Source organism: Nansenia antarctica, assembly GCF_963989245.1.
Source record: "Nansenia antarctica genome assembly, chromosome: 12".
NCBI classification, from domain to species: Eukaryota; Metazoa; Chordata; class Actinopteri; order Argentiniformes; family Microstomatidae; genus Nansenia; species Nansenia antarctica.
Window position 1 is genome coordinate 5,100,682 of NC_137682.1, and position 26,311 is coordinate 5,126,992.

At 41.7% G+C, this 26,311-nt stretch overlaps 2 protein-coding genes across 2 annotated transcripts; both read left to right on the plus strand.

Annotated features, from left to right (window-relative positions):
• Positions 1-8,235: 8,235 nt before the first annotated feature.
• On the plus strand, positions 8,236-15,966 carry LOC308168220 (MARVEL domain-containing protein 2-like). Its single transcript, XM_080542725.1, has 6 exons — positions 8,236-8,251; positions 10,381-11,548; positions 13,493-13,692; positions 14,098-14,269; positions 14,916-14,966; positions 15,289-15,966. Exons 2-6 carry the CDS (start codon positions 10,421-10,423, stop codon positions 15,412-15,414), a joined length of 1,677 nt encoding a protein of 558 aa, XP_080398851.1. The 5' UTR covers positions 8,236-8,251; positions 10,381-10,420; the 3' UTR covers positions 15,415-15,966.
• Positions 15,967-18,797: 2,831 nt separating this feature from the next.
• Positions 18,798-25,919, plus strand: LOC308168343 (occludin-like; the record flags this gene model as incomplete). Its single annotated transcript, XM_080542903.1, has 7 exons — positions 18,798-19,541; positions 19,801-19,962; positions 22,686-22,828; positions 23,359-23,592; positions 23,834-24,005; positions 24,673-24,714; positions 25,775-25,919. The coding sequence occupies 7 exons, from the start codon at positions 18,798-18,800 to the stop codon at positions 25,874-25,876; spliced, it is 1,599 nt and encodes a 532-aa protein (XP_080399029.1). The 3' UTR covers positions 25,877-25,919.
• Positions 25,920-26,311: the final 392 nt, after the last annotated feature.

Sequence of the window (26,311 nt, forward strand, 5' to 3'; positions counted from 1 at the left end):
GTTTTTATTTTATTTTATTAGGAACCTAGGATTTCTAGAGTTGCAAATCTAGAGAGTTGCAGTAATGTGATACTGTATAACAATGCATTCCCTGTTTTAAAATGATGTGAAGAAAATCAATATTTAAAAAAAAATCTGAAAGAATACAAATAAAGTGCTAAAGAAATAGTTGGATGGTTATAGACAGTGAATTCGTCGACACAAAAACTCCAAGGCCCTCAATAAATTACCTCTTAAGAAAATCCATAAATATTTGAGTCATGTCAAATACACTGAACCCCATCAATTAGGAAACTATTTATTACAGATAACTGACAAAAAAAACAATACACTGTGGCAGATCCCTTAACTGAGAGTTGTGGTAATTTAATGTGTGAAGTATTTAGTTCCAAAACAATAGTAGCTGATCCACAATCAAAATAGGAGACCCAATGTTTCATTTTCGTATTTATTTCATTCAGGGATAGATAGACGATAAACGTTTTGGCCTAACTTTGCTTTAACCAAAAATATTTGGTTAAAGTAACAATAATATTCACTCTTGTGTTCCCAAAAGTCTGACTACAGTCATTACTGAGCAGTACGATCACCTGGCATGTCAGAAAAGTTGGTTAGATGTTGTAGTCTGAGAGTCTTCAAATCACCGCATCAAATTCGAGTTCCAAGTGCACACCTGTAAGAATCCGTTTATAGGTCAGGTTGTCCAGAGAGCACTTCACTTAATTACATGTTCAGGTTGCTGTGAATAGGACTTAATTAAGCATGAATCTTTCGGAGTTTTTTTTACTTGAGTTAATCAAGCATGACTCTTCACTGCCCCCATACTGTCCACTCCATCTAAGAGAAGTCACTCCTCCACCATGGTCTCTGTTTCAATCAGTGACTCTACCTATGAGATGATTCGAGGAGTACCTGATTGAGGTCTCACTTGTTGTTCCAGCATACCAGGGTTTAAGCTCCTCCTCAGTATGTGGGAGATTTCACTTCTTCATTCATTAATTCATCATCATCATAAGAAACACTACAGACTCCAAACCAACAACTTGTATTCAGCCAAATTTGCTACCAAGACCTTGCTTTTAGAATTCGCTCAGAATGGGGGAAACCCCAGTGTCCTCCTTCCCCAGATTGCCTGTAGTGTGTACTGTATAGTGCACTACCAATAGGCATCACAGGTGCTTGAATGTGCTACTTCAGAGAGAAGAGAGCACTGTCATTAGGTACTTCATTTGGCAGAGAGGGAAAGCTGAGGAAAAAAAAGAAGAGAAACACTAGAGCCATACCTCATTTTAGTGACAGATGTCCGTTTTGGCCCATGGGGGTTGGAAGCAGCACGAGTGGGTGTCCCGTGAATATGACCTCATTGTGGTTGTCACAGAGCAAAATGGGACAAATGGGATATCACAGTGGCATATTTTAGTGGGGGCACCACTACATTCAGAGCATTACAGATAGAAATATAATCTAAAAGTATTGTTCTCTACCACATCATACTAGAGAATTTCCATTCAGACATACTGTATATTTCTTTCAGCATGAATAGGGTATGCTCCAGTTCATTTTATTTCTTTATTTTTCTTTTTTACAGCAAGGTCGGTTTCTTCCTTTTCCTCCATGCCCAAACATCATTTCAATAGCTTTTAATGAAAGTCCTTGTTTTGCAAAGTAGCCAAAAACATCTAAATATTGAAACATGGAGAGGTAAGGAAATGAATGTCAGTACCCCTGTCAGTACGCTGATGACATCTGAACAAGCAAACAATCTAAATACACCCCCAAATCTTTTCTATCTATTAATAAGAATAGGCTACTTTCTTATAGCATCAGACTGTACTTAACAGACTGTACAGGGTCAAAACTTTCAAAAGTAATGTATACATGTACCATTGTTATGTGTACACTGCCACATAATGTAGGACCAGAATAAACCAACTTTTTATGGATGGCAACCGGTGATGGTATGTTCTCTGTATATGTTGTTCTTTTGCAGGTGACAGTTGTACCAACAAGAGGAGGTCTGGTCATTAAAAAACTTTCTTCAGCTACTGTCTGATGCTCTCCATTTTCTTTCATGTGTTCTTTGGCGTTAGCTCTGCTGAATATCCAAGCCATTGTCCGTGCAGGGAATTGTGAAACCTCGTAATCGAGCCAAACAAGTCTTGTTGTGAAAAAATGTGTTTTCCGTTTTTTGGCATAGGACGAAAATTGAAACGATGAAGAACCCACTCGATATCATAAACCAACAGTTTTACATTCACTAAATACCTACAGTTAGTTAGCAAAGTCGGGTGGGGGGTATTAGTGTGGCAGTGTGTGTAGCCACACCCACACCCCAGCTGTATTTAAGTAGCCATGTGCGTGTGGACCTGTTTGTTGACAAGTTTACAAGATGGATGCTGACGCTCTCACTAATGCTATCAACAGAATTTCAGAAGCCGGCAGAAATATCGACAGTGGGCAATTAATGAACTCCTTCATATTGGACTATATACATAACAGGAATCTGAAGATGACGATGACGAAGAAGACTGATGGAATTTCAGACATTGATCTCAACATCAGTTCACTATTCATGGCACAGTCGTCTGCAGACAGACCTTCTGCTGTGTTCTTGGGTAAGTTTTAGTGGGTTACATGTGTTGTTTACTAGGCTACCGTAACCTAGCCTAACCTGTTAGCCAAACAGTTGTTTGTTGTTTTGTGAATAAGGTAGATAGCGCCTTTGTTAGCATCAGCTATCAAACCACTGAAACTGTGTGCTCACAACAACTATGCCTCCCCCTATACTTAGAATTATATGAAACTAATAGGCTAGATGGTGGGAGGAAGAAATAGGTTGCCAAAGATAAAACATAATGAATAAATACATTTGTTGCAGACCTACTAAACATACTAAAAAATACTGAATCTTGAATTATTATTATTATTATTATTTAGTAATTTAAACATGTCAGCCCTGCAAGTTTGTTTCCTGAGGGTTAGCTGACAACCGCACTGAGAGATGACAGGTAGATAATGACAGATAGTGTAATGGGGGAGTGGTTGTCTTGAGGGAGTGGTTGGGGTGGAGTTAACCAGGTATTGTTCCCACCCATTACCTACCTGTGAAATGTGGCTGTGAATACTTTGAGGGTGAATTTCTCGGCTCGGTGATGGAAAAAACGGATTAATGACGTTGCCAGACTTGCGGACCTTTTCATCAAACCCTGTCACATATTGGTTCTCACATACTTTGTCTTTGCATTTAGACGAGGCCTCATGTTCCTTGCTCCTTTTGCTTGTGACCGAAAAGTGATGAGGAGGTTCATAAGACAAACATGCATCGTGGTTCGTTTCATTCAAAAAGATACAGAGGGTACTCAACCAGCGTAGGTCAAAAGTCCTCATTAAAGAGCCTCACCAGTGTTCTTTGGCATTAGCTCTGTTAGAAAAAAAACAACCTCCATTACAATGTTTTCAAATTCTCCTAAGCACATTTGTTTTTTAGGCTAGTTGCAGCAAGGAGCCAAGGAACATTGCGCTGACAGAGAACCCGAACGGTGCAGTGACATACTGAGACTAACATGTGCTACTCCGATAAACAAACAATGCAGAGGGCAATGTCCTAAAACATGATTAAAGGATTCTGTATTGATATTAACATAAACATTGTCCTCCAGGGACATCCAGCTGCTTAGGCCTGATTCCAAGGTGAAATATGCGCTGGCCACACCCATTAATGTATAAACTTGACTTAACAAGTAGCTAGTTTATGCTCATGTTTATGAAAGATACTCAGCGGACTCATTACTTAGAGGCTAATCACAAAAGAGAGGATGACAAGCCCTTTTCCCATAAGGCCGTGTGGCCACTCACTCCCTTGCTGTTATGCAACTCCTCCTCCTTCAGAGGCGGCGCAGGGACCCGGAGTGTGAAAAGGTCCCTCTGGGACGCCAACACTGGCAGAGGAAGCCATTTATCGAATTATGTGCCCACTACCTCTCCCCTGTCTTGCCCCAGAGGCTACTACCAGCTGCAATATGCTAATGCTCCTCCAATCACTGTCTGCTAATGTGGTTGGGCATACACTTGGGGATATTAAAGGAAGGTTGGGAATTGATCCACTTGTTCTGTCTTCTTGTTTTTATGGGTGGTGGTGGTGGTGGTGGTGGTGGTGGTGGTGGTGGTGGAAGTGGAGTGGAGCTTTTTTCAGTGGTGGATGTTTTTTGAGCGAGCATCTCCTATTTTGGCATCCATCATCCCCTTCTCTCTTCTACGTCTGAGGGATGAGCATTACAAATGAGCTTGTCTGTGGCAGGCAGCCGTGGCTCCGCTGCTTCATTTAGCTGTGAAGAGAGAGAGGCCCATTTCAGAGCCCCGAGCCATGTGTCAGGACTCAAGCCATGACAGAGCTTGTGTGTGTGTGTGTGTGTGTGTGTGTGTGTGTGTGTGTGTGTGTGTCTGTGTCTGTGTGTGTGTGTGTGTGTGTGTGTTTCTGTGTGTCTTTGTGTGTGTGTGTGTGTGTGTGTGTGTGTGTTTCTGTGTGTGTGTGTGTCTGCGTGTGTGTGTGTGTGTCTGCGTGTGTGTGTGTGTGTGTGTGTGTGTGTGTGTGTGTGTGTGTGTCTGCGTGTGTGTGTGTGTGTGTGTCTGCGTGTGTGTGTGTTGGACATATCCTCCATCTGACTCAATCACTCCAACCACAAGGCCAGAGATTCAGATCTATGATCATATCTCACTTCTCATTAAGAAAGCCGCACATGCAATTTTGCAAATTGGTTTTCAGAATGTGTCCATCTGCAATAATATCGAATACTGGCGTCCACTCGGCAGCTGTCTAGATTGGTGTTTTGTCATCCAATACATCAACCTCTACTTAGTGGTCAAAGTCAGCAATACCGATGCCATTTAATAAACAGGGAAGGTCAAGGGGGAAAGTAGAAACATAACGTCAGAGCCTTATTGATTTGACTCTGGGTACATGGATACACACTGGCTCTCTTTCCACACATAGGTTAGCTGATTTTGTTTCTATTTGCTATTATTCATGTACTGTATCTTCACTGTCTTTGCCGTTCTCATGTATCGTATGTATTTGTTTTATGTTGACCATGAGTATTTCTGTTTATATGTTCGTTTTTATTCTTGCCGGGCGGGGCCCCTTGGCCAGATCGCCATTGAAAATGAGAATTTGTTCTCAACTGATTTGATCTGGTTAAATAAAGGTAAAATAAATCAAATCAAAAAAAAATGTTAGGACAGACGAAATCCTCTGTCATGTGGAACAGAGAGTCACCTGTCCATTCTATTCATTCCATTTCTATAATGCAACACTCTGAGCGTTGTTATCAACAGAACACGTGACCTTCACCTAGAGCTAAAGTACAGTGGCACATTAGTCAGCCAGGGTAGAAATGTAATGAATAGAACAGGCACGATCTTCTGTCATGTCGTGACGTTAGAATTATAAGTTTCTATCTCCATTTTTGGTCAAAATTGAGTTTTTTACCTAATCTGATCCATTAGGTGTTTATTAATGCCTGTGTGGTGTTATTTTTAAAATGTTGACATTTTTGAGTTAGTAATTAATAAAATACAAAGGTTCCATCTCACAAAACATAATGGAATGTACAAACTTTGACGCTCAATATCTCTGAACTGCCCTAAACGGAGATAGAACCTTATGATTCTAAGCTCACGATGTAGAACACAGCCGTGTGTCTATTCTATATGTCACATGCTCATGTGCAGTGGTGTACATGTTATTCCCAACTGAACATGCCTCAGCGGTGTCAGCAGAGGACAACAGAGGACAGGACCAGATGAGATTGTTGCGTGACGGTAAGACCGTAGGGGGAATCAGTGCTGCCGCCTGGTGTGTGTGTGTGTGTGTGTGTGTGTGTGTGTGTGTGTGTGTGTGTGTCAGATGTCCTTGCCTTGAGGTTTCTTCTCTCTGAAAGTCTGCACATCATATACTGTCGACTATCGAGGGAAAAGTTGGACAATGGAATTATGCCATTTCACACTCAGGTCTGAGAAGATGCGAAAGATACTGTATCTTGCCCTCGTTATTATGAAATTATACTCTGCACGTAAATTGTGATTAGTTCAATGTTAACCCTCTGAGTGCTGAGATTTATTGGCTAATAGTTAGGCCACATCAAGTCAGTTGAGTGTGGTGTGTGTGACATTCTTTTGAATCATATTGCACACCCTGAAGTACTGATAACAGGGCACAAGCACAATCAGCATCTTACTCTCTCTTACTATTAAGACAATCTTCTGTACATATGGGTCGATCTATCTTTCCTGAGTAGCCTGGATGAGGCGCAGACTCATGTTATACACTGCAAAGAAATGTTAACGGTCAATATTCAAGCCATTTTTTTGGTGCAGGCGCACACATTAGTTCTCACACTTTGTTTTTGCATTAGGTGAGGCCTCTTCAAAATCAAATCAAATCAAATTTTATTTGTATAGCGCATTTCTTACAAGATGCAACTCAATGCGCTTCACACAATGAAAATGTTCAGTCAATCAGTCAATCAATCAATCAATACTGACAGAGCCGCGAGCAGGCAAAAGTAAAAACCTGTACACTATGTAGCCAGGAAAAATTCCCTTGCAGCCCTCTACACATAGAGCGACTACTAGCCAGTTTGCCTACCAGCACCCAGCGGTCCTTGTTCCTTGCTCCTTACGTTGGACTGAAAATTGATGACAAGGTTCATAAGGGGTAGTGGTGGTCTAGTGGATAGTGAGTTGGACTGGTGATCAGAAGGTTGTGAGTTCAAACCACACCACTACTAGTGTGCCCTTGAGTAAGGCACTTAGCCCTCAGTTACTCCAGGGGGAATGTCCCTGTAAATCGCTTTGGATTAAAAGCGTCTGCAAAATTATTAATTATTATAAGACAAACATGCACCCTAACACCCTACATAACCAGAACTTTGACTAAAATAAAAAATAAAAATAAATAATCTTCCTTTTTCTATAGCACTGTGACTGCCGTTGGCATTTTCTTCCTATTGTAGGTCTAACCTATTGTATGTCGCTTTGGATAAAAGTGACTTAAAAGTGACATAAATGACTTAAATGTGAATCTTAAATGGTTTGTTCAACCAGCATAGGGCACATCCCTCATTAAAGAGCTTCACCAGACTCTGGAGTCAGACAGAAAGTCTGTCACTTTAGCCAGGCAATTTCCTGACAGGAAAAAACACTTTTTAATGGATTCTAACTTATTCCAACCTAACCGTTACAGGTTAATGCTACTACTAATACCTGCAGGTTTGGATCGAGGCACAGCAGTAGAATCTGGCCCGCATCGTCTGCACTGAGCCCTGTAATCCAACCATGTCCACCATGGAGAGGGAGGGAAATCAGGCCCGAAGCCTTTTTTTACACATGATTGAGAAAACACAGTCAGTGGAGGTAGGAACATGGCTGCTGGGTGGTGTTCTCAGTGCCACAGTGGGGGACAGACATGAGAAAACAGAGACAGACCGACCGAAAGGGAGAGAGTGTGTGAGAGGGAAAGAGAGAGGGGGGGGGGTCACACACATTGTAGTATGCTGCCATCTTGTGTCAGATATCCAATGTGTTCATAATTATACAGTGGGAATTGAATTATTCATAGATGATATGAGATAAGCTATTTTGCATATCTTAGATAGTGGGTTTTAATGTGACTAATAGAGTAGAATTGATATCATCCACAAGGAATGTCCCTCTTTAATTTATTGAAGTCCTTACTCTGCACAAACTAGTCATGATACTAATATGAACATTTTCATCAATGTTCTTTCTTCTTTTATCTTTTATGTTTTTCATATTTGGATGTTTTAAGACAGTGACACAGGGGAGCATTGTTATTTTATAACAATGACAACTAAATGAATAACATGAAGCTGGATGTGAAATATTATTGCCTTCAAAACACTCATAAAACACTTGTTGAAGAACAACACACTTTTGCTTAAGCAGTGTTCTTCCCTCTCTATCTGGCTTTCTAAATGGAAACATTAATAGCAGAACTCTCCCACAGATTAGCCTAGCCTAGAGGTTCCACCCAGTAGCACCGACACAAAGGTCTGTGCAGGTTTAATCATTAAGCTGCTGTTTCCCTCTCAACCGCCCATGATAAGGGAGCTGAGTCACCTGAGAGGGGCTGACTGGGCCGGTGTAGGGGCTGCCATTTTAACAACAGTTAGTTTCTGCCTCACAGCTCTCAAAGTTCTGCTGCTCCACAACTGGTCACTGTGCAGCTTGCCAGGTAAGCTGTCTGTGGTATATTTTGCTGGGCCAATGTTAAGAAAATCTTCAAGGGGATTTACTCAAGTCCAGTTTGTTTTTATGACAGTTATGTATGTAATTATTGTTATTCAGTGTTAGTCTGTTAGTTTGACTGTTTTTGTCTGACAGTTATTTACTCAAGTCCAGTTTGTTTTTATGACAGTTACTGTATGTACCGTATGTAATTATTGTTATCCAGTGTTTACAGTCTACTTTGAGCCAAAGTTCAGTTTAGCCTCCATTGTTATTGTCTTGAGAACTGTTGGAACTGAGTGTGTACATTTCGTGCTCTCCTTTTTTGATCTGGGAGCGATTGAGGAAACTCATAGAGAACCTAAACTGTTAGAAAACAAGTGTGACATAATTATGCCAATACTAACCCTAACCCTAATTGTCTTTGTATAGGTCAAATATTAGGAGCAATATCTATAGATGACATAAAATGTTGCTTTTAAAAATGTTTTTATGCCTCATCATTTTGAAAAACACATTGTGAAGAGAGAAGAACTGACTAGGAGATATTACCATATACAGTAGGGTGCAAAAAAGCATTTTTAGAGAAGAACAGAGGTGTATCCTTTATGCTTTGGGGTTGTGTAGCAGCTGGGGCACAGGCAGGAAGGTGGAAGGAAGAAAGGATTCCACCAAATATCAAGACATTCTAGAGGCTAATGTTCAAAGGTCAGTCCAGAAATAGAAGTTGAAGAGAGGTTGGGTGTTCCAGCAAGACAATGACCCGAAGCATGCCTCAAAATCAACCATGAAGTAATAATAATAATAATAATAATAATAATAATTATTATTATTAAGTGGCTGAGGGAGAGAATTCCATAGGCGGGGTGCAGCTCATGAAAAAGCACAGTCTCTTGAAGCCTTTGAGATTCGAGGGTGGGACAGTGAGGGGAACAGTGGATGAGGATCGGAGGGTGCGGGTAGGGCGATGGGGGAGAAGGAGGTCAGTCAGGTAAGGGGGGGCCAGGCTATGGAGGGCTTTGTAGGTGAAGAGGAGTACTTTGAATTTGATAAGTTCTTTGATGGGGAGCCAGTGGAGAGAGTGGAGGACAGGAGTGATGTGGTCGCGGGACAGGGTGTTTGTGAGCAAGCGGGTGGCTGAGTTTTGAACCATCTGAAGTCTATGGAGGGAGTGGGAGGTGATGCCGGTGAGTAGGGAGTTGCAATAGTCAAGGCGGGAGGGGATGAAGGCGTGGATGAGGGATTCAGCAGCGGGGGGGGGGGAGAGGCAGTGTCTAATTTTGGCAATATTTCGGAGGTGGAAGTAGGAGGTCATGATGGAGCTGACGTGGGGATCAAATGAGGATGGGGTCCAGGATGACGCCAAGGTTGCGAGCCAGGGGGGAGGGGGTGATGGTAGTGTCCTCAATGGTGAGTGTGATGGGTCCGGTTTTATTGAGTGTGGATTTGGTGCTGATGAGAATGAGTTCTGTCTTGTCACTGTTGAGTTTGAGTAAGTTGTGTGAAGTACCTCCAGGAAAGAAGGATGAAGGTTTTGGAATGGCCATCAACAGTCCCCAGACTTGAATATTATTGAAATTCTGTGGAGAGATCTCAAACATGCTGTGCATGCAAGAAGGCCGAAGAATATTCCTGAGCTAGAGGTGTTCTGCCAGGAACAATGGGGAAAAATGCCCAAAACAAGAATTGAAAGACTCTTAGCTGGCTACAAGAAGCGTTTGCAAGCTGTTATAGTTGCCCGAGGAGGAGTTACAAAGTACTAGCTGACAGGGTTCCCAAACTTTTGCACAAGGCCTTTTTCCTTGTTTTATTATTTTGAAACATGAAATGTGTCATGTTTAACTTTGTACCATGAACATTTTATTTATGATTACCGGTATGTTAATTTGTTCAATTACATTTGAGCTCCTGAAAATTGGGGACTGTGTATAAAAATGGTTGCAATTCCTAAACTTTTCATACAATATTTTTGTTCAACCCGTTGAATTAAATCTGAAAGTCTGCACTTCAATTGCTTCTCGATTGTTTCATTTAAAATCCATTGTGATGGCATACAGAGTAAAAATTATGGAAATTGTGTCACTGTCCAAATATTTTCGGACCTAACTGTATCCTTTATCTTTCTTCCATCCTTAGTGAATGCCTACGCCCAGACCTCCTCACATTAGCACATAGTATGAAAAGCTTGAGTAGGATATTTAAGCGAGGAGACCCCGACCGTGTGGATGGGATCTCCTCATCTTCAAAGACAACGTCCTTGAGAAAAGCCCAAATAGAGCTGGTGCCTCAAATGACCTCAGCCGAGGACCAATCAGACGATGCCAAATCCACTGCCCATTCAAATCCAAGCACCCCTCCATATGCCCAAAAAGAGGGTGGACGGGATGACAGCACCCTCAGGGAGAGGTTGACAACACTCCTTCCCCAATCATGGGGTAGTGTCCTCCAAAAGTGGAAGAGGAAGGGGGATAGTGACTCTTCTGACCTAGGCTCCACAGAGGTCAAGATCCGACCAAACGGGACCAGGGTGAGTCCACCTGTCAGTCCTATACTGGAGAGGAGGTACTGGGACACTGCAGACTCACTGGGAAACTCCAGCAAGAGCTCCTCTAAACCCTTGTTAAAGTTCAACCCCACAGAGGATGACCTATTCCATTATCCGCCAGAGGACTCCGTGCTGACTAGTATTCACCCAGCAGAGTACTATGCAGAGAAGGTGGAAGTCTACAAGTTGAAATACTCCTATATGAAATCCTGGCCGGGATTATTAAGACTTCTGGCCGGATTTGAGCTTCTCTTTGGGGGTATGGTTTTAGCTTGTATCTGTGCCTATATCCAGAAGGACAGTGAGTGGTCAAATGTTGGACTTTACACTAACAATGAATATGGATCTGGACCGTACTATAATGGACCTAAGACTCCTTTCATATTAGCAATGGTTGGGCTGTCATGGATAGTAACCGTCATTCTATTGATGATGGGGATGACCATGTATTACCGCGCCATCCTCCTGGATTCCACCTGGTGGCCACTAACAGAAGCCTTCATCAACCTCGCCTTGTTTCTCTTGTATATGGCGGCTGGGATCGTATACCTGAATGACCTCAATCGTGGAGGGCTTTGTCACATGACAATAGGCAATAACCCCATCATGTCCAGTATGTGTCGGGTGGACGGCGGCCAGATGGCTGGCACGGTTTTCCTTTTCATTAATATGTTCATGTATCTGGTCAGCTTCCTGGTGTGTCTGAAGATGTGGAGGCATGAGGCTGCCCGCAGAGAGATGGAGTTCTTTAAAGATCAGGTAGGTGGGGGCGCTTAGGTGGCGTAGTAGACTAAGCGTCGACCATGTAACCGCAGGGTTCCCGGTTCGATTCCGGCCGCGGACATATCCTGCATTTCATCCCTTCTCTCTCTCTCTCACCCATCCTTCCTGTCAAATCTCTACTGTCTCTGTCACAATAAAAATGAAAATATGAGTGGGACTGCCCCACTCAGAAAAAAATACTTAAAAAAAAAAAAAGATCAGGTAGGTGGTTGAGACTGTGGTATATGGAGCTACAATGGTACTATCCAAAACTGGATTTAGTCCTGAGTATACTACAGCACTCCATCAACAACAACAACAATAGCATTGGTTAAAAGATACGTAAATACCACTGTCAGTGTTATTACATGTTTACATTGCATCTCAATATGACTCCTAAGATTTCTTTCCACCACAGTTTTAAACATCCACATCACTTCTCTCTGCACTCTTGCATGTCCTGTCATTCGAAGTCAATTCTTAAATGCCAAAGTGACTCTCATCCTTCCTATCCTATTATAATAACATCCTCTTTCATGTGAATGACCCATCATTGTAAACAACTTACAAGACGTGAGCTTAGAATTTTAAGGTTCTATCTCCGTTTAGGGCAGTTCAGAGATATTGAGCGTCAAAGTTTTTACATTCCATTATGTTTTGTGAGATGGAACCTTTGTATTTTATGAATTACTAACTCAAAAATGTCAACATTTAAAAAATAACACCACACAGGCATTAATAAACACCTAATGGATCAGATTATGTAAAAAACTAAATTTTTACAAAAATGGAGATAGAACCTTATAATTCTAACGTCATGACTCTGCGTCTCTCTGGCTGCCTTGCCCTTTCCTAGTCTAAGGTGTGACACTCTGAGAAAGGACACTGACTCATTGTGACATCACTGTTGCTCACTGCCGTCTAAAAGAACATCCGTTCATTGTTTGGAGCAATACAAACAGCACTTAGAGGTCATGGAAGTTACCGTTATGACTGTAAACATCATCAATGCTTTAGGTATCAAAACAATGACAACAATGCAACAATTCTGATGTTTACAGTTCAATGCTAGAAAAGTTACTCTTTGCACTGCAAAATGTGAAGTACTTTCGGAGGATGGTGTCCTGCTCATACAGCATTTAGAGGTCATTGAACATGTCTTTATGAGTGAGGATGAGTCAACATTGTTCTTGAGAGCAATACTACTGATGTGTGTGTATATGGAGAAGACACTATTGGTTCATATATCCAGCACTGCAGCTGGCTGTAACAGCCAAGTCTATTATCGTTACTAAATGGAATCCATGTTATCAGCTTGCACAGCAACCACCTATGGGTGAAAAGCAACAGAGCTAATATATTCGATGTCAGATAAGGAAGGGTGGAAGGCTACGGGTGAAAACAACGGTTGCATCAGCCAGTTAAGCTAATGCAGCCAAATAAGCTTCAGGTCTGTCAACTGGGGGACATAGATAAACACTTCAGATTCAGATTCAGATTCAGATAACGTTTATTGCCATTATGCTTGACACATATAGGAATTTGCTTTGGCGTTACAGTAGGTGCGTTTATGCTTTTTTCACGTGTATACATGAACAAAAACAAATGCAAAAAACAGGACAACACAGGACAGACAACAGTGCATTGGATAGTGCTATATATATATAAAGTGCAGTGCAGAGTTTTTCAATGGGTCCAGTGCATATTCAGTCCTGAGCAGACTTGGGGGCGGGGGGAGGGGGAAGCCAGAGTCCTTTAGCAGCCTGGCGGCTGAGGGGAAAAAACTGAGCCTGTGGCGGGCCTTTACTGTTTTAGGCAGCCGCAACCTTCTTCCAGAGGGAAGCACTTCTGAAGGTGACAGTGCAGATGGTGGATAATATGAGGTTTTTAACGTGATTGTGATTTGCCGTAAAATATCTAACCACTCAACTCTGACCTCAGAAGCAGCATCGCTCCATCCCCGTGGCCCAGGCTAAACCCAAGAGGATCGTGTTTGAGGATGAGATGGATCATCCATCGTTGAGGCCCAGCAAACATATCCTGCACCACATCACTGAGGTGCAGGAGGAACCTGGTTCCCTAAACAGAGCTATACCCACAGGCTATGTACCCAAGCCCCATGTCATTGCACAATACATCATGTGAGTGTGGAACAACAACAAATCAAGTCCGAGATCAATCAAGAGAAGAATCTAGTTCAAGATGTAATGGTTTTATACCATGTTCCATGACTGATGATTACATACTGTAAAGCCCAATGCGATTTTGTCACACCGCCGAATTCGATTCCATTGTTTTGAATGCATCTCAATGAGACAATGCACCACGGCGTGCGATGCGATATTGTCGCACGACAACATTCGATTCTCCATTCACATTCATTCATTCATTGGTGTGAATTGAGAATCGAATGTTGTCATGCGACAAAATCGCATGCCGTGTGCATTGGCCTTAACACAATTTAAGAGACATGCAGTACGAATTTGCTTTAATAGAATGTAATTTAACAAACATTGTCTAACATAACTTTGTGCTTATCCCTAAAGGAAGTATCCAGAGATTTCCTCTGAAGAGGACAGGGAGAGATACAAAGCTATCTTTAATGACCAGTATCAGGAATACAAGGACCTTCACAAAGACGTCAGCGTCACCCTTTTGAAATTCAGAGAGCTGGACACCATGATGGGCAAACTCCTCAGAGATGGCAGCAGCCAGGAGGTGAGACGAATCAAAATCAAATCAAACTTTATTTGTATAGCGCATTTCTTACAAGATGCAACTCAATGCCCTTCACATACTGACAGAGACGCAAGCAGGCAAAAGTAAAAACCTGTACACTATGTAGCCAGGAAAATTCCCTTGCAGCCCTCTACACATAGAGCGACTACTAACCAGTTTGCCTACCAGCACCCAGCGGTGGACCCCCACACAAAGGGACAGACAGGCTCATCTGGTGTGTCGTTATTGTATTGTTACCCCCTAGGCACTGTGTAGTTTTGAGACGGTGGTAATGTACTATATAGACAAGCAGAGACCATGTCAATCCATGCTAGTAGCTTAAAATGGCTCAAATCTGTTCACAGTATTTAGTGTGTATTGTGAACCAGCAAACACATTTGTTTTAATGATCCCACCTCAAGCATGATCTCCTCTGTAAAGCAAGGTTAAACATGATAGCATGATATTTCAATTTCAATTAGGGTACAGTAGCCTACATGCCACATCATGCACAAAACGTTCTGCTAAAAAAAATCACAGTGTGATATTGTCATCTTTGCTGTATTGCAAACCAAATTGGTTATGTTGTCATCTTCATATTTCATCCAATTCAATTGTGTATTGTTGTTCTGATTATTTTGTATAGGAGCAGAGGAGAATTAAGCAGGTTTTGAAGAAATATGAGCAGAAAAAGAGTGTAAGTGATGGTGGTCCCTTAACATTCCTCTAACATTGTCTAAGACAATTCCAAAAATCCAAAAATCAATCAGTAATCATTTTACCATTTAACCAATATTTATTAGAATTGTCACTGTTGTGGAAACTATTATACTATTTTCTTTTTTAAATAAAGCTGCCCACTCATATGGATAATATTGCTGCTTCATTGAAATGGGGCTTCTGGAATTTAAATGTAACACATCTGCATAACAGAAAGAGAAGGTTATATGAAGGGGGGAGGGGGGGTTGAATAATGGTGCTACAATCGACATAATGTGTGTTTCTGTGTGACTCCACAGGATCCTAAATTCCTGGAGAAGAAGGAACGCTGTGACTATCTGAAAGCTAAACTAAGCCACATCAAGAACATGATCCGCAATTTTGACCAGAACACCATGGCAAATGGTCGGGGCTTGAACAAATAGCATACAAAGTGAATAAGAAGGGCCATTATTATCAAATAAAATCTTTGAATTTCTTTTCCCAGCAGTGAGATTAGTTATGGCGACCAATAGTGTGGCCTGAGCTGGATTACTCTTCCTGCTACGACTGGTGGATTGATGATTCACTTGCTTAGTATTCAAATGTATTGATTGTAAGTCGCTTTGGAATAAGGCTAAATGCCAAAAATGTACAAATGTAAATGTAGTGTTTTTTGTGTGTTTGGTCACTTAGATTTCATATTTCTGGTCACTAAGATTGTTTTTGCAACTCACACATTCTATTTTTGTGCATGTAAAGATTACTTGTTTTGGGTGATGTCAGTTTAAGAACATAATGTACACTTTGGACTTTTGTGGAGTGCAGAGACCAAACGTTTTTTGCGTGTTTTCTGCTGATATTATTCTTGCACTGAATTGATTATCACAAAAAACCAACAGCTGTCAATATGTTTTGGTCTATAACACAATAATGACATTATGCAACAGAGAATCATGTGTAAAAGAAAAAAGAATAAAACATAATTGTACAAAATCATTCACCTAAAAGTACTATGACTTTTCAGTCAAATCTATGGCATTTATCTTTCGATCTTTATCCCGTCAATTACTAATGTGACATTTTTGAAAGGGAAAACATGACACTATTTTCTTATATCATCGACTGGGACATACACCACGGGAGCCGTCGATCATGCGCACTGAAGTGGAAGACTTGTTGGCCCGGTCAACTAACACCTGCAGGCGTGAGGAATACTGTCCATGGAAGCTGTCGAAATACACGAAATAAAGGGGAAAAGTGTTATTTTACACTTTGAAATACAATTCTTGGTCCTTGAACGAACATTGAAGAATGTTGAGATCATGCGGGAAGGAACTTGGAGCGTTTGTATCCGTTAGATAAAAGGTCCCAGGTAAGTGAACGTTATCTTCACCCAATTAAACAACGCCTACTCTTAACTCAAGTTTGATAACGGCGATGATAGATAAGGAATGTCTCGTGTTGCTATAATAAAGTTGTCTGTTTAGTGTTTTTATGAGAAAAAAACTATATGTAAGCTACAACAATACCCCCAAACCAACCCCATGCACACTACAGAAATGAAGATATTATATTATTATAACTACTTGCACACTGCTGGATTGCTTGTAAACTACTTGACTACTTAACTACTGGACTCTATGATAGGCCTATAGCATCTCATCTCATTGTACCTTGCATTTTCTTTGCAGTGGGTGTAATAATAATAATAATAATAATAATAATAAAAGACACAGCTATTCATAGACAGAGCTATTCATAGACAGAGCTATGGATTAAAGTACGGTACTGACCATCCATGAGATCAACATGATAGTTTAAACCATAATTGTTTTAAACAAATTCAACAAGCTTAGGCTATATTTTTGCTGCTGATGAGGTAAGATATTAATCTAAAATCATGAGGCATTTATAAAGTGTGTTCTTCAAGAATCAATGTCTAGCCTATATCTATCATTAATTTAAAAGTTCCAAAATCCATGTACAGATTACAGATGGCCTCTTTAAGAAATTATTCATTTAATTTAGGCTACTTGACAGTGAACAAAGCAGAGGGGGCTAGGTCTATGTGTTTTGAAAACCTTGAACTTGCTTGCTTCGATGTGTATCAACCTTTCATGAGTTTGCCCATTTCAGCTTTTGAATTAATTACTGCACACTGGTAATCCGAGAACACAGGTGTCTGTATGTGTGTGTGTCCGTGTATGCACTAGGGCTGCACGATTAATCGAATTTAAATCGAAATCGCGATTTGAAATGATGCGATTAGTTAATCGCAAAGCCTGCGATTTGCCTGCGATTTTTTTTTTTTTTTTTTTTTTTTTGCTATTTAGCAGACGCTTTTAATCCAAAGCGATTTACAATTACGAATTACAGGGACATTCCCCCTGGAGTAACTGAGGGCTAAGTGCCTTACTCAAGGGCACACTAGTAGTGGTGTGGTTTCAGGCGGGATTTGAACTCACAACCTTCCGATCACAAGTCCAACTCACTAGACCACCACTACCCGTATGGGATACGTCATACAGCGCGTCGGATTCAACGTCAATGAACGTCAACGTCAATGAACGTCAACAATGAACGTCAACAATGAACATGAACGTCAATGAACGTCAATGTCAATGAACGCACACCAACAACATCGCACGTGAAAGTACCTGCCCTTTTCCAAACAGCTTCCAATTAAGCTTTCCTAGATGGTTGTGTGAAACAAACCACCTGAGTCAGGTTAGTAATGCTCCATCACATGTTTTAATCTGAAGCTTGATTTTAAAGCAACCCAACTTTAAAGCAACCCAATGTAAGTTTAGTTCTTTCACTCGTAGCTCGGGCTGTGGGGGTGCTAGAGGAGGGAGCCTCTAAGTCCCCTGAAGACGTACAAACAAACTGCACGTTGATACGACCTTCCTAGCCGGAGATATGGCCACACTTTACAAAAACTTCCTTTTTTTTTTTTTTTTTTTTTTTGCTATTTTAAAAAATAATAATCGCAAATTAATCGCAATCGCGATATCTGTCCAAATAATCGCAATTCGATTTTTTCCCCAAATCGTGCAGCCCTAGTATGCACTCACGAGCTCCTGTACTCTGGTTTGAGGAGTGACAAGTTTGCATAGTCACTATCATTACCTGTGAGATTTATATTGTAGTTCATCACTGTTCATCACATGGTCTACAAACAGGACACATGATGATAAAACTAAAGGTTTAGAAGAAGGTGATAGAAGAAGGTTTTTCCTTCTATCAATGGCCCCGGGCCTGAGCTGGATTACTCTTCCTGCTACGACTGGTGGATTGATGATTCACTTGCTTAGTATTCAAATGTATTGGATTGTAAGTCGCTTTGGAATAAGGCGTCTGCTAAATGCCAAAAATGTAAATGTAAATACGTGGCCGAAAGAAGTATAGCAAACTAGAAGTGCACAGTGAGTGGTGCACCTTGTGGAAAGTTAAAACACCACGCATGACTGCACCCACTGGCTTCTGATGTCACAATGAATTATTGAGGCCTATGGGGTTGAGTTGCCGTGCACTGATGAGTTGTGAGTCGCTAAGGTAGAGGGCACATTGGCAACCAATATCAAGAGAGTGGATTGGGGGAACACACCACAGAGGGGGAAAGACACTTGACAAGACATGTCATTCTAATTGGTTGTAATATAATGTGATGTATCTGTATCATACACTATGTACAGGAGAAGTGCCTATTGTTTTTGACCACCAACAACTCTTGGGTCCTACACCAAATGATTATATACTATCATTATTATGATAAAGGTGACATACTATATTTTCTGATTTCGCAGGCCTTCCCTCTCACTGAATCATGTATGAGGCGCGGCACTATGACAGCCCGCCTGTGTATAGCCCCCCTTACAGCGCTACCTCCAATGGATTCTACCCCCCCAGGAGCGTCCACTCAACACGAGTGAACAACTACGACAGCCACCCTAACAACCCTCCACCGCCTGACTCCTTCTACATGGAGGAGAGGCCACAGCATTTCTACAAATGGTTCTCCCCACCTGGACTCGTCAAAACCATGGAGGGAACCACTGTCATCATGTGCTTTCTCATTTTCGCCTGTGTGGCCTCCACGTTAGTCTGGGACATGCATGGAGCAGGAATAGGGGGTTACGGGACAGGGTCTGGCAGTGCCAGTAGTGGCTCAGGCTACTACGGAGGCAGCTATGGCTACTCGAGTTCCTACATGACCCCATACTCTGCCAAGTCGGCTATGATCTCCATGGCGGCCATTAACTTCCTGGTGTCCTTGGGGTTCCTTGTTGCGAGTTTCTCGCGGTCATGGGCCATGCGGGGTCGTCGGTTCTACCTGACTGTGTTCATCTGCAACATAGTCCTGGCGGTCCTCCAGGGTATCATTGACATTGTGTTTGTGATCGGGGTCAACCCCATGTCCCAGAGCTCTCAGAGCATGCTCTACAACCCTATGCTGATGATGTGCCAGAACATGCAGGGAAGCCCCAGCAGTATCGGAGCGGGGTTCCCTGGGGGTTTCCCCATGTACACCCAGTATCTCCAACACTACTGCTACATGGACCCTGAGGAGGTAGGATACTGTAACTGAAATCCAGAGCTTTGTTTGTTAAACCTGTAGGTCTATTGTTTTGTTGTGAAATGTTTCCCTGTTTCTCTCCAAGGTTGCTTCTTAATTGAACTGATGATGTAAATCACTGAAATCAATGTTGATCATTTCCAATATTTAACAGTACTTGAACGTTACATGTATGCATGCAGCAGGCAGAGATGAGCAGTACTGGAATACAGGCATTGACTTTACTCATTTACACACCGTTTCCCTGTTTCAGGCAGTGGCATTAGTGTTGGGCATCTTTGTTGTGGTGGCACTGACAATAGCTGCATACTATGCCTACAAAACCCGCAGTAAGATATGGCATCATGGCAAACCCAACATCTACTGGGACCAGCCGCTGGTCAGGGCCTCAGAGGGACAGGATGTCCAAGACTGGGTAAGTAGACAGTTTCTTGGAGTATAGAGTTTACTAACATCACATTTCTACAAAAGATATATAATGTGGTTGCTATTACTTTATTTATAACATTATCCACATGTATCTAATTTCTACGGAGCCCCCCTGGGGTCACCTGGTAGAAAAAAAATATTTGATGTGTGAATCCGTTCCCTCGATTTAGTAAATCTGTTCCCTCAGTTTAGTAATCCGTTCCCTCGGTTTAGTAATTCGTTCCCTCGGTTTAGTAATTCGTTAGGGTTAGGGTTAGGGTTAGGGTTAGGGTTAGGCCCTACGAGCCAGAACGATCGCAAGGATTCTAACCCTAACCCTAACCCTAACCCTGATCCTTGCGATCGTTCTGGCACAATAAAAGCTACAGGGGTGGAAACCTCTTTATAAGTGTAACTTAGTGGAGATATCACATCTCAGGACAGTGCTTGAAACACATTATTATGATGTCAGGGATAGTAGGCTTAACGTGGCCCCATGGTGGGATATTTGTATGGGCTTTCACCCTACACTGTGATGATACTGATGTATTGTATCCACATCAATCACTTTTTGTTAACGTGAAAGCCCCAATAGTGTTGTAGCGTAGGTGTTAGAATGTCTGTGTCATGTGGGAATGTCTCAAGGACCAACAGGTGTTTGTCTATGGCACACCTGGTTTCACTCTGGTTGATCATTAACTAGCCAACTGATCATAGGCATGCTGTGCAAACTGAGAAAAACAGTCTTATACAGCGCTATTGTGACATGAAAGGTGTTGTCAAGTAATCAAGTCATTTTATTACTGTGTAGTGATTCAAGAAGGTGTTTTCCAATCTGAGAATCTCAGAATTGAGCAACTGTACTGCACACGCTACCTACATGGACGTGGTTGTGTTTTTTTTATTTTTTTATTCACACACTCAATCTAAATAGCCAAACAAAGTGTGTTAATCAAAGCTATTAGAAAAGAAGAAACTGTTGAAAGGCACCCTCTCGTTGCAATGGGTTGCTTGCCTTGCAGGAAGGCATATATAATGTATGTCTCATGTATAATGGAAAACATTGAGTCGCCTCAGTGTTGCTGCAAACCTCTATAGTATACAGCATTAAATCATTCAGTCTGCAAAGCACTAGTACACCTTTATTTCACACAAAAGGTGTTAGTGAAAATTGGCCAAAATTGCTTTTTTTAGCCTACATTTCCTTGGTACATAACTTTTTTGACTTTTTTGGGGACTTTTTCGTTCAACTGTCTTACCCCATCAGAACCTACAATATTAGCTTGTTTTACGCCAATATTTGTAAAGAGCGTTAGCAAAGCCGGTGGTGACTATGGGCAGTGCAAAATCGCTATATAGGCAAAATGTATAGTATATGAACCTACAGTAAATGCAAATATGAGGTTAAACATTCAAACACACCCCCTTCACTTTTGATTGGGTGGGCAAGATGCATCTCGAATATCAAATAAAAATATTTTGTCACGCTCAAAAATTTGTTAAAATAATTAACATTTAGTCTCATAACTACTAGTCTCCGATCAAGCTTTCAATACAAACTTACTACTATGTTTCTGCTCAGACAGCTTCGTTGTCATGGTATTCTTCGATTATGATGCAATCACTTCACCAGGGCATTCAGTACATGTCGTGTTATATCGTCTACAGAACATTATGCTGTGTGTAATGCATCTTTATAAGCCTAATAAAAGCTATAAGGGGACCTGGTCTGTAATGACTGTTTATAATATGTCTTATAAAGTGCAATGAGTGTGAAAGAAGGCACTATTAACACAGGTGGTGTTAATAAAAAGTATGAATAAAAAATATCTGGTTTATTTTATTGCGCACATGCTTTTTTCTCTAAGGTTTGGAAAGACCACAAATGAAATTGTTCTATTTTTTATCTCTCTGTTACCTGGTGATACAGACACTTTCTTTCAACCTCTCATATATATACAACCCTTCTACTCATGCAGAAAGCAGTTCAGGGAGATTCTGTGTGCCTCCTTCCCCGGAGTGCCATTGACTGGTGCTTTTCCTGCTAAGAGAAAGTCTGACAGATAAGACACTGATCATCCTGGGCAGCTGGAGGAAGGGCCTGTTAGTCTTGCATACTTGTCGACAAAGTTATTTTTTTCTGAGTGGGGCAGTCCCACTCATATTTTTCTTTTTAATGACAGATATAGTAGAGATTATGACAGGAAGGATGGGTGAGAGAGAGAGAAGGGATGACATGCAGGATATGTCCGTCGACCATCTTTGATGGATGTTGGAGTCCCTTTTAATTTTCTCTCAGTGTGTCCCACTATGACTCATGCCAGCCATGGCAATGTGTAATAGAGAGTGTGTGTGCTTGCGTGCGTGTGTGCAATGTGCATGCGTGTGCACTCGGATGTGAGAGAGAAAGCATTTTTCTTGTGAAGAGGGCTTGTGAGTTCAGTGTACTGTTGAGGACCCATTGACAATCTACAGTTACCCTGCATGTCCTGCTCTTTATTGCTCATGTGGTTGATGAGTACCGTAGTAAACCGGGAAATACTAAAGTACAAAACACTCTTTATGTGAAGATCAATGTTAAGCGTCCTCCTACCTAGGCTCTCTAGTTAATAAGGGAATTCTTGATTTACAATCGGGTATTCAGTTTGAAGGCAGAACACAGAAATGCCAACCAAATGTTTGAAGTATGTACTGTAATTCATGGTGACCAATGACGGTATGTTGTTTCAGGTGAACCATGTGGCAGACGGGCGAAGCACACAGCAGCCGCCCCCTCTAGTCCTATTCGAGAGGGCCGTCCCTGACCTCTCTAGAGCAGAGAACAGTGCTGTGTCTGTCAGCATCTACAGTGAGGGGACCTACAATGGCAATGTGTGAGTGCCTAACCCTGGAGGCTCAGAGTGATTAACCCTTGCAATGGACTAATCACTTTAGACTAGGACTAATTCTAGTAATCCTAAGGCTTGCATAGTGATTAGTCCTAGTCTAAAGTGATTAGTCCTTGCATAGTGATTAGTCCTAGTCTAAAGTGATTAGTCCTTGCATAGTGATTAGTCCTAGTCTAAAGTGATTAGTCCTTGCCGAGACAGTGCATATCCAATGTCTCCTTGTAGGTAATGAGTAGCGTAGTTGTAAAGCCTGGTTAGAAACTAGGAAACATTTTAAACCGCAATGATTTCACAACAGTTTACAAATTAATGTATTTGAATAAAAACATAACATTAAAAACTGATATTTGTCTGTCTCGCAAATGTGCAACTTGTGCAAATGTGCACAACTGTTCCAGCAGTATTTGAAGCCCATATAATGTTTAGGAAAAAAGATAAAGACGATAAGGAAGATGCTATGTACCCAGTATTGTATTAAGCTGAGCCTCACTGACTGATTGATATTGTGTCTCTAGTTGCCAAGGGAACACCAATGAGCGTGTGGCTCCAGAGCCCCTGTACCAGAACACCATGGTAAGCTCTAGCCAATCAGAGGAGGCTGACAGCCTGAAGAAGCCCCCCCATTCTATCGAGAGGGAACAGGACTACACCCCCCCACTGGAGGAGGAGTCCCCGTATGAGACTGGCTACACCACTGGGGGGGATACTGGCAATGAACTGGATCAGGACCAACGTGACCACTGGCACAGGTGGGTCATATACGTTAACCTAAACCTACTATATCAATATACTGTCTATTTTTCAGTATGTAAAAAAAAATATATATAGCCATGCCATGTGCCAATGGGATGAAGAGGCCAGATAAGAGAACTTGTGATAGTGACAGCCTTATTGTTCTAAGATGCTTCACTCTTCATATAAAGGAGGAATGTGACTGAAAACACTATTGGAGTTTAACTTGTTTGTCCTTTTTGTAACATTCCTCCGTAGCAAGTACCCACAGATAACGTCAGACAGACAGCGTCGCCAGTATAAAAGGGAGTTTGACTCAGACCTGGCGCACTACAAGAGCCTGTGTGCAGAGATGGACGACACCAGCGACCAGATGCACAAGCTGAGCAGAGAGCTGGACACGCTGGAGGAAGGGACGCTGAAGTACCAGGTGAAGGGGGAGACTGTTCAGCTTGACTAGCAATGAAAAACTATTGAAATACATACACATTTACATTTTTGGCATTTAGCAGACGCCTTATTCCAAAGCGACTTACAATCAATACATTTGAATACTAAGCAAGTGAATCATCAATCCACCAGTCGTAGCAGGAAGAGTAATCCAGCTCAGGCCCGGGGGCCATTGATAGAAGGAAAAACCTTCTTCTATCACCTTCTTCTAAACCTAGTTTTTTATTTTTATTTGTAAAAAATGTTGACACTGGAGAAACAGAGAAACAGTACAAGGGGGGCAATATAAGTTTTTAGGGACACAGTAGAGGGGAAAGCGGGTCTCTTTAGGAGACGCAGTGCTGAGGGACAGAAGATGTCTCAGGAGGAGCAGTTAAGGAGTAACCTGTTCAGCTTGACTAGCAATGAAAAACTATAGAAATACAATACATAAAGAAATATACAGTGCCCTCCATAAGTATTGGAAAGAGGAAGCATTTTGTCTTATTCTAGGTCGATACTCCAACAGTTTGGATTTGAAATCAAACAATTACAGGATACATTGAGCTCCTATTCAAATCTTTAATTAATACAATATATCAGGCTAGGCTGTGTGTATTTGTTTTAAATATTGCAAAGGAACTGATGTTACAATCTATGTGTCTCAGGGAGTGGCTGATGAATATAGCCGACTAAAGGACCTGAAGCGGGTGAGTGAGAATCGCTCCTGTTCCATGTTTACCTGTAAAAGACCTACATTAAGCACTCCCTTATATAATCCCACATGTTTTTCTTAAGTGAGTGATTTAAGGAACATAATATTGTAGCGAACCACAGGATAGTAGCACAGCAGAGTAGCAGAGTAGCTTGCCTAAAGCGGAGATTAAACTCACAACCCTCCGCTTACCATCCAACCGGCCACCCTAGCTACTGCCCAAAGAGGGTTAACTCCCTTGGTGGAGATGCTAACAAGCCTTATACAACAGTTAGTTCCGACCAAGTAATTTGATTGGACAAGAGGCATTCCATGAGTGCTGATATACAGTATAACAGCACTGGGACCTTTAACTATATGTATCACTCCGCCGGACAGATGTTCTACTAAATGACCGTTAATTAGACTACATGTTTGTGTTCAGGTTACTAGGCAACAGTTCATTTGAAGTTCAGTTGCAGAACTATTTTTTGTTTATTTTTATGATTAAATAAAAAAAACTAATCATAATCTGTTGTCGCTTATTACTGTTAACTAATAAATCACGCTGTAGAACTGTTGTATAAAAGCAATATCACACTCGAGGTCGTACCTACGACCGAATCACAGCCGTGCTGATATTCAGCATAACACACTCCCTCTCATGTGATATTGCTTAATTATACAGCTCCTTACACTATCCCCTCCGTTCAGGAGAGCGTGCCCTCCTCGTGCTTCACAATATCTCTCACATGGACTAATGCCTCTCTGATGGCACATACGGTCGGGTCACCATCCCACTGCTCCCTCAGCAGGGATCAAAATCACACCCTTCCGTTTGCCAACTGGCCACACTAGCTAGCTACTGCCCCAAAAGTTACGTTTCAATTTAATTCCCTCGGTGGAGATACTAACAGGCCGTATACAGGGTTATTACAATATTATGATGACATAATTATAAATATGTTGTAGTGTAATCTTTGTTTTAAGCATGTAAAATGATGCTGCTGCTACTGTAAACACCTTGTCAGACTGACGTCATGATTGAACATTTGAGGTCTGTTTCTCCTTTGCAGACGCCAGACTATCAGGCCAAGAAGCAACAGAGCAAAGAGCTGAGACAAAAACTGTTCCACATCAAGCGTCTAGTGAAGAACTATGACAATGGCCTTTGCTGAATCAACCAACATCTCTGTACTATCTTCAATCATGTCCTACGAAGCTGACTGTCGATCCAGTCTTACAGGATATGACACCACGAGCTGGGATTGTTGGTTAGGAAGTCTAGGGTCCAGTTGCAGGGGGAGGTGCTGATACTGGGTCACTGATAGGGCTTTCACACCGGCAAAGAACCGTGCCGGTTCGCGTTCGCGTTTGGGAACCTCCGAACGAGCGTTGAACGCGGGCTCGTTCGCCAGACAGCGCCAACGTTCGGAGGTGTTCTTTGCCGGTGTGAAAGCCCTATGAGTTTGGTGACCAACTTGGAGGGGATGATGATGTTTAATGCTGAGCTGATGTCAATGAACAGCATCCTTGCGTAAGTGTTGCTTGTATGTCCTCCGTTGACCTGTTATTGCGGTAGGCGAACTGAACTGGTATATGCAGCATGTTCC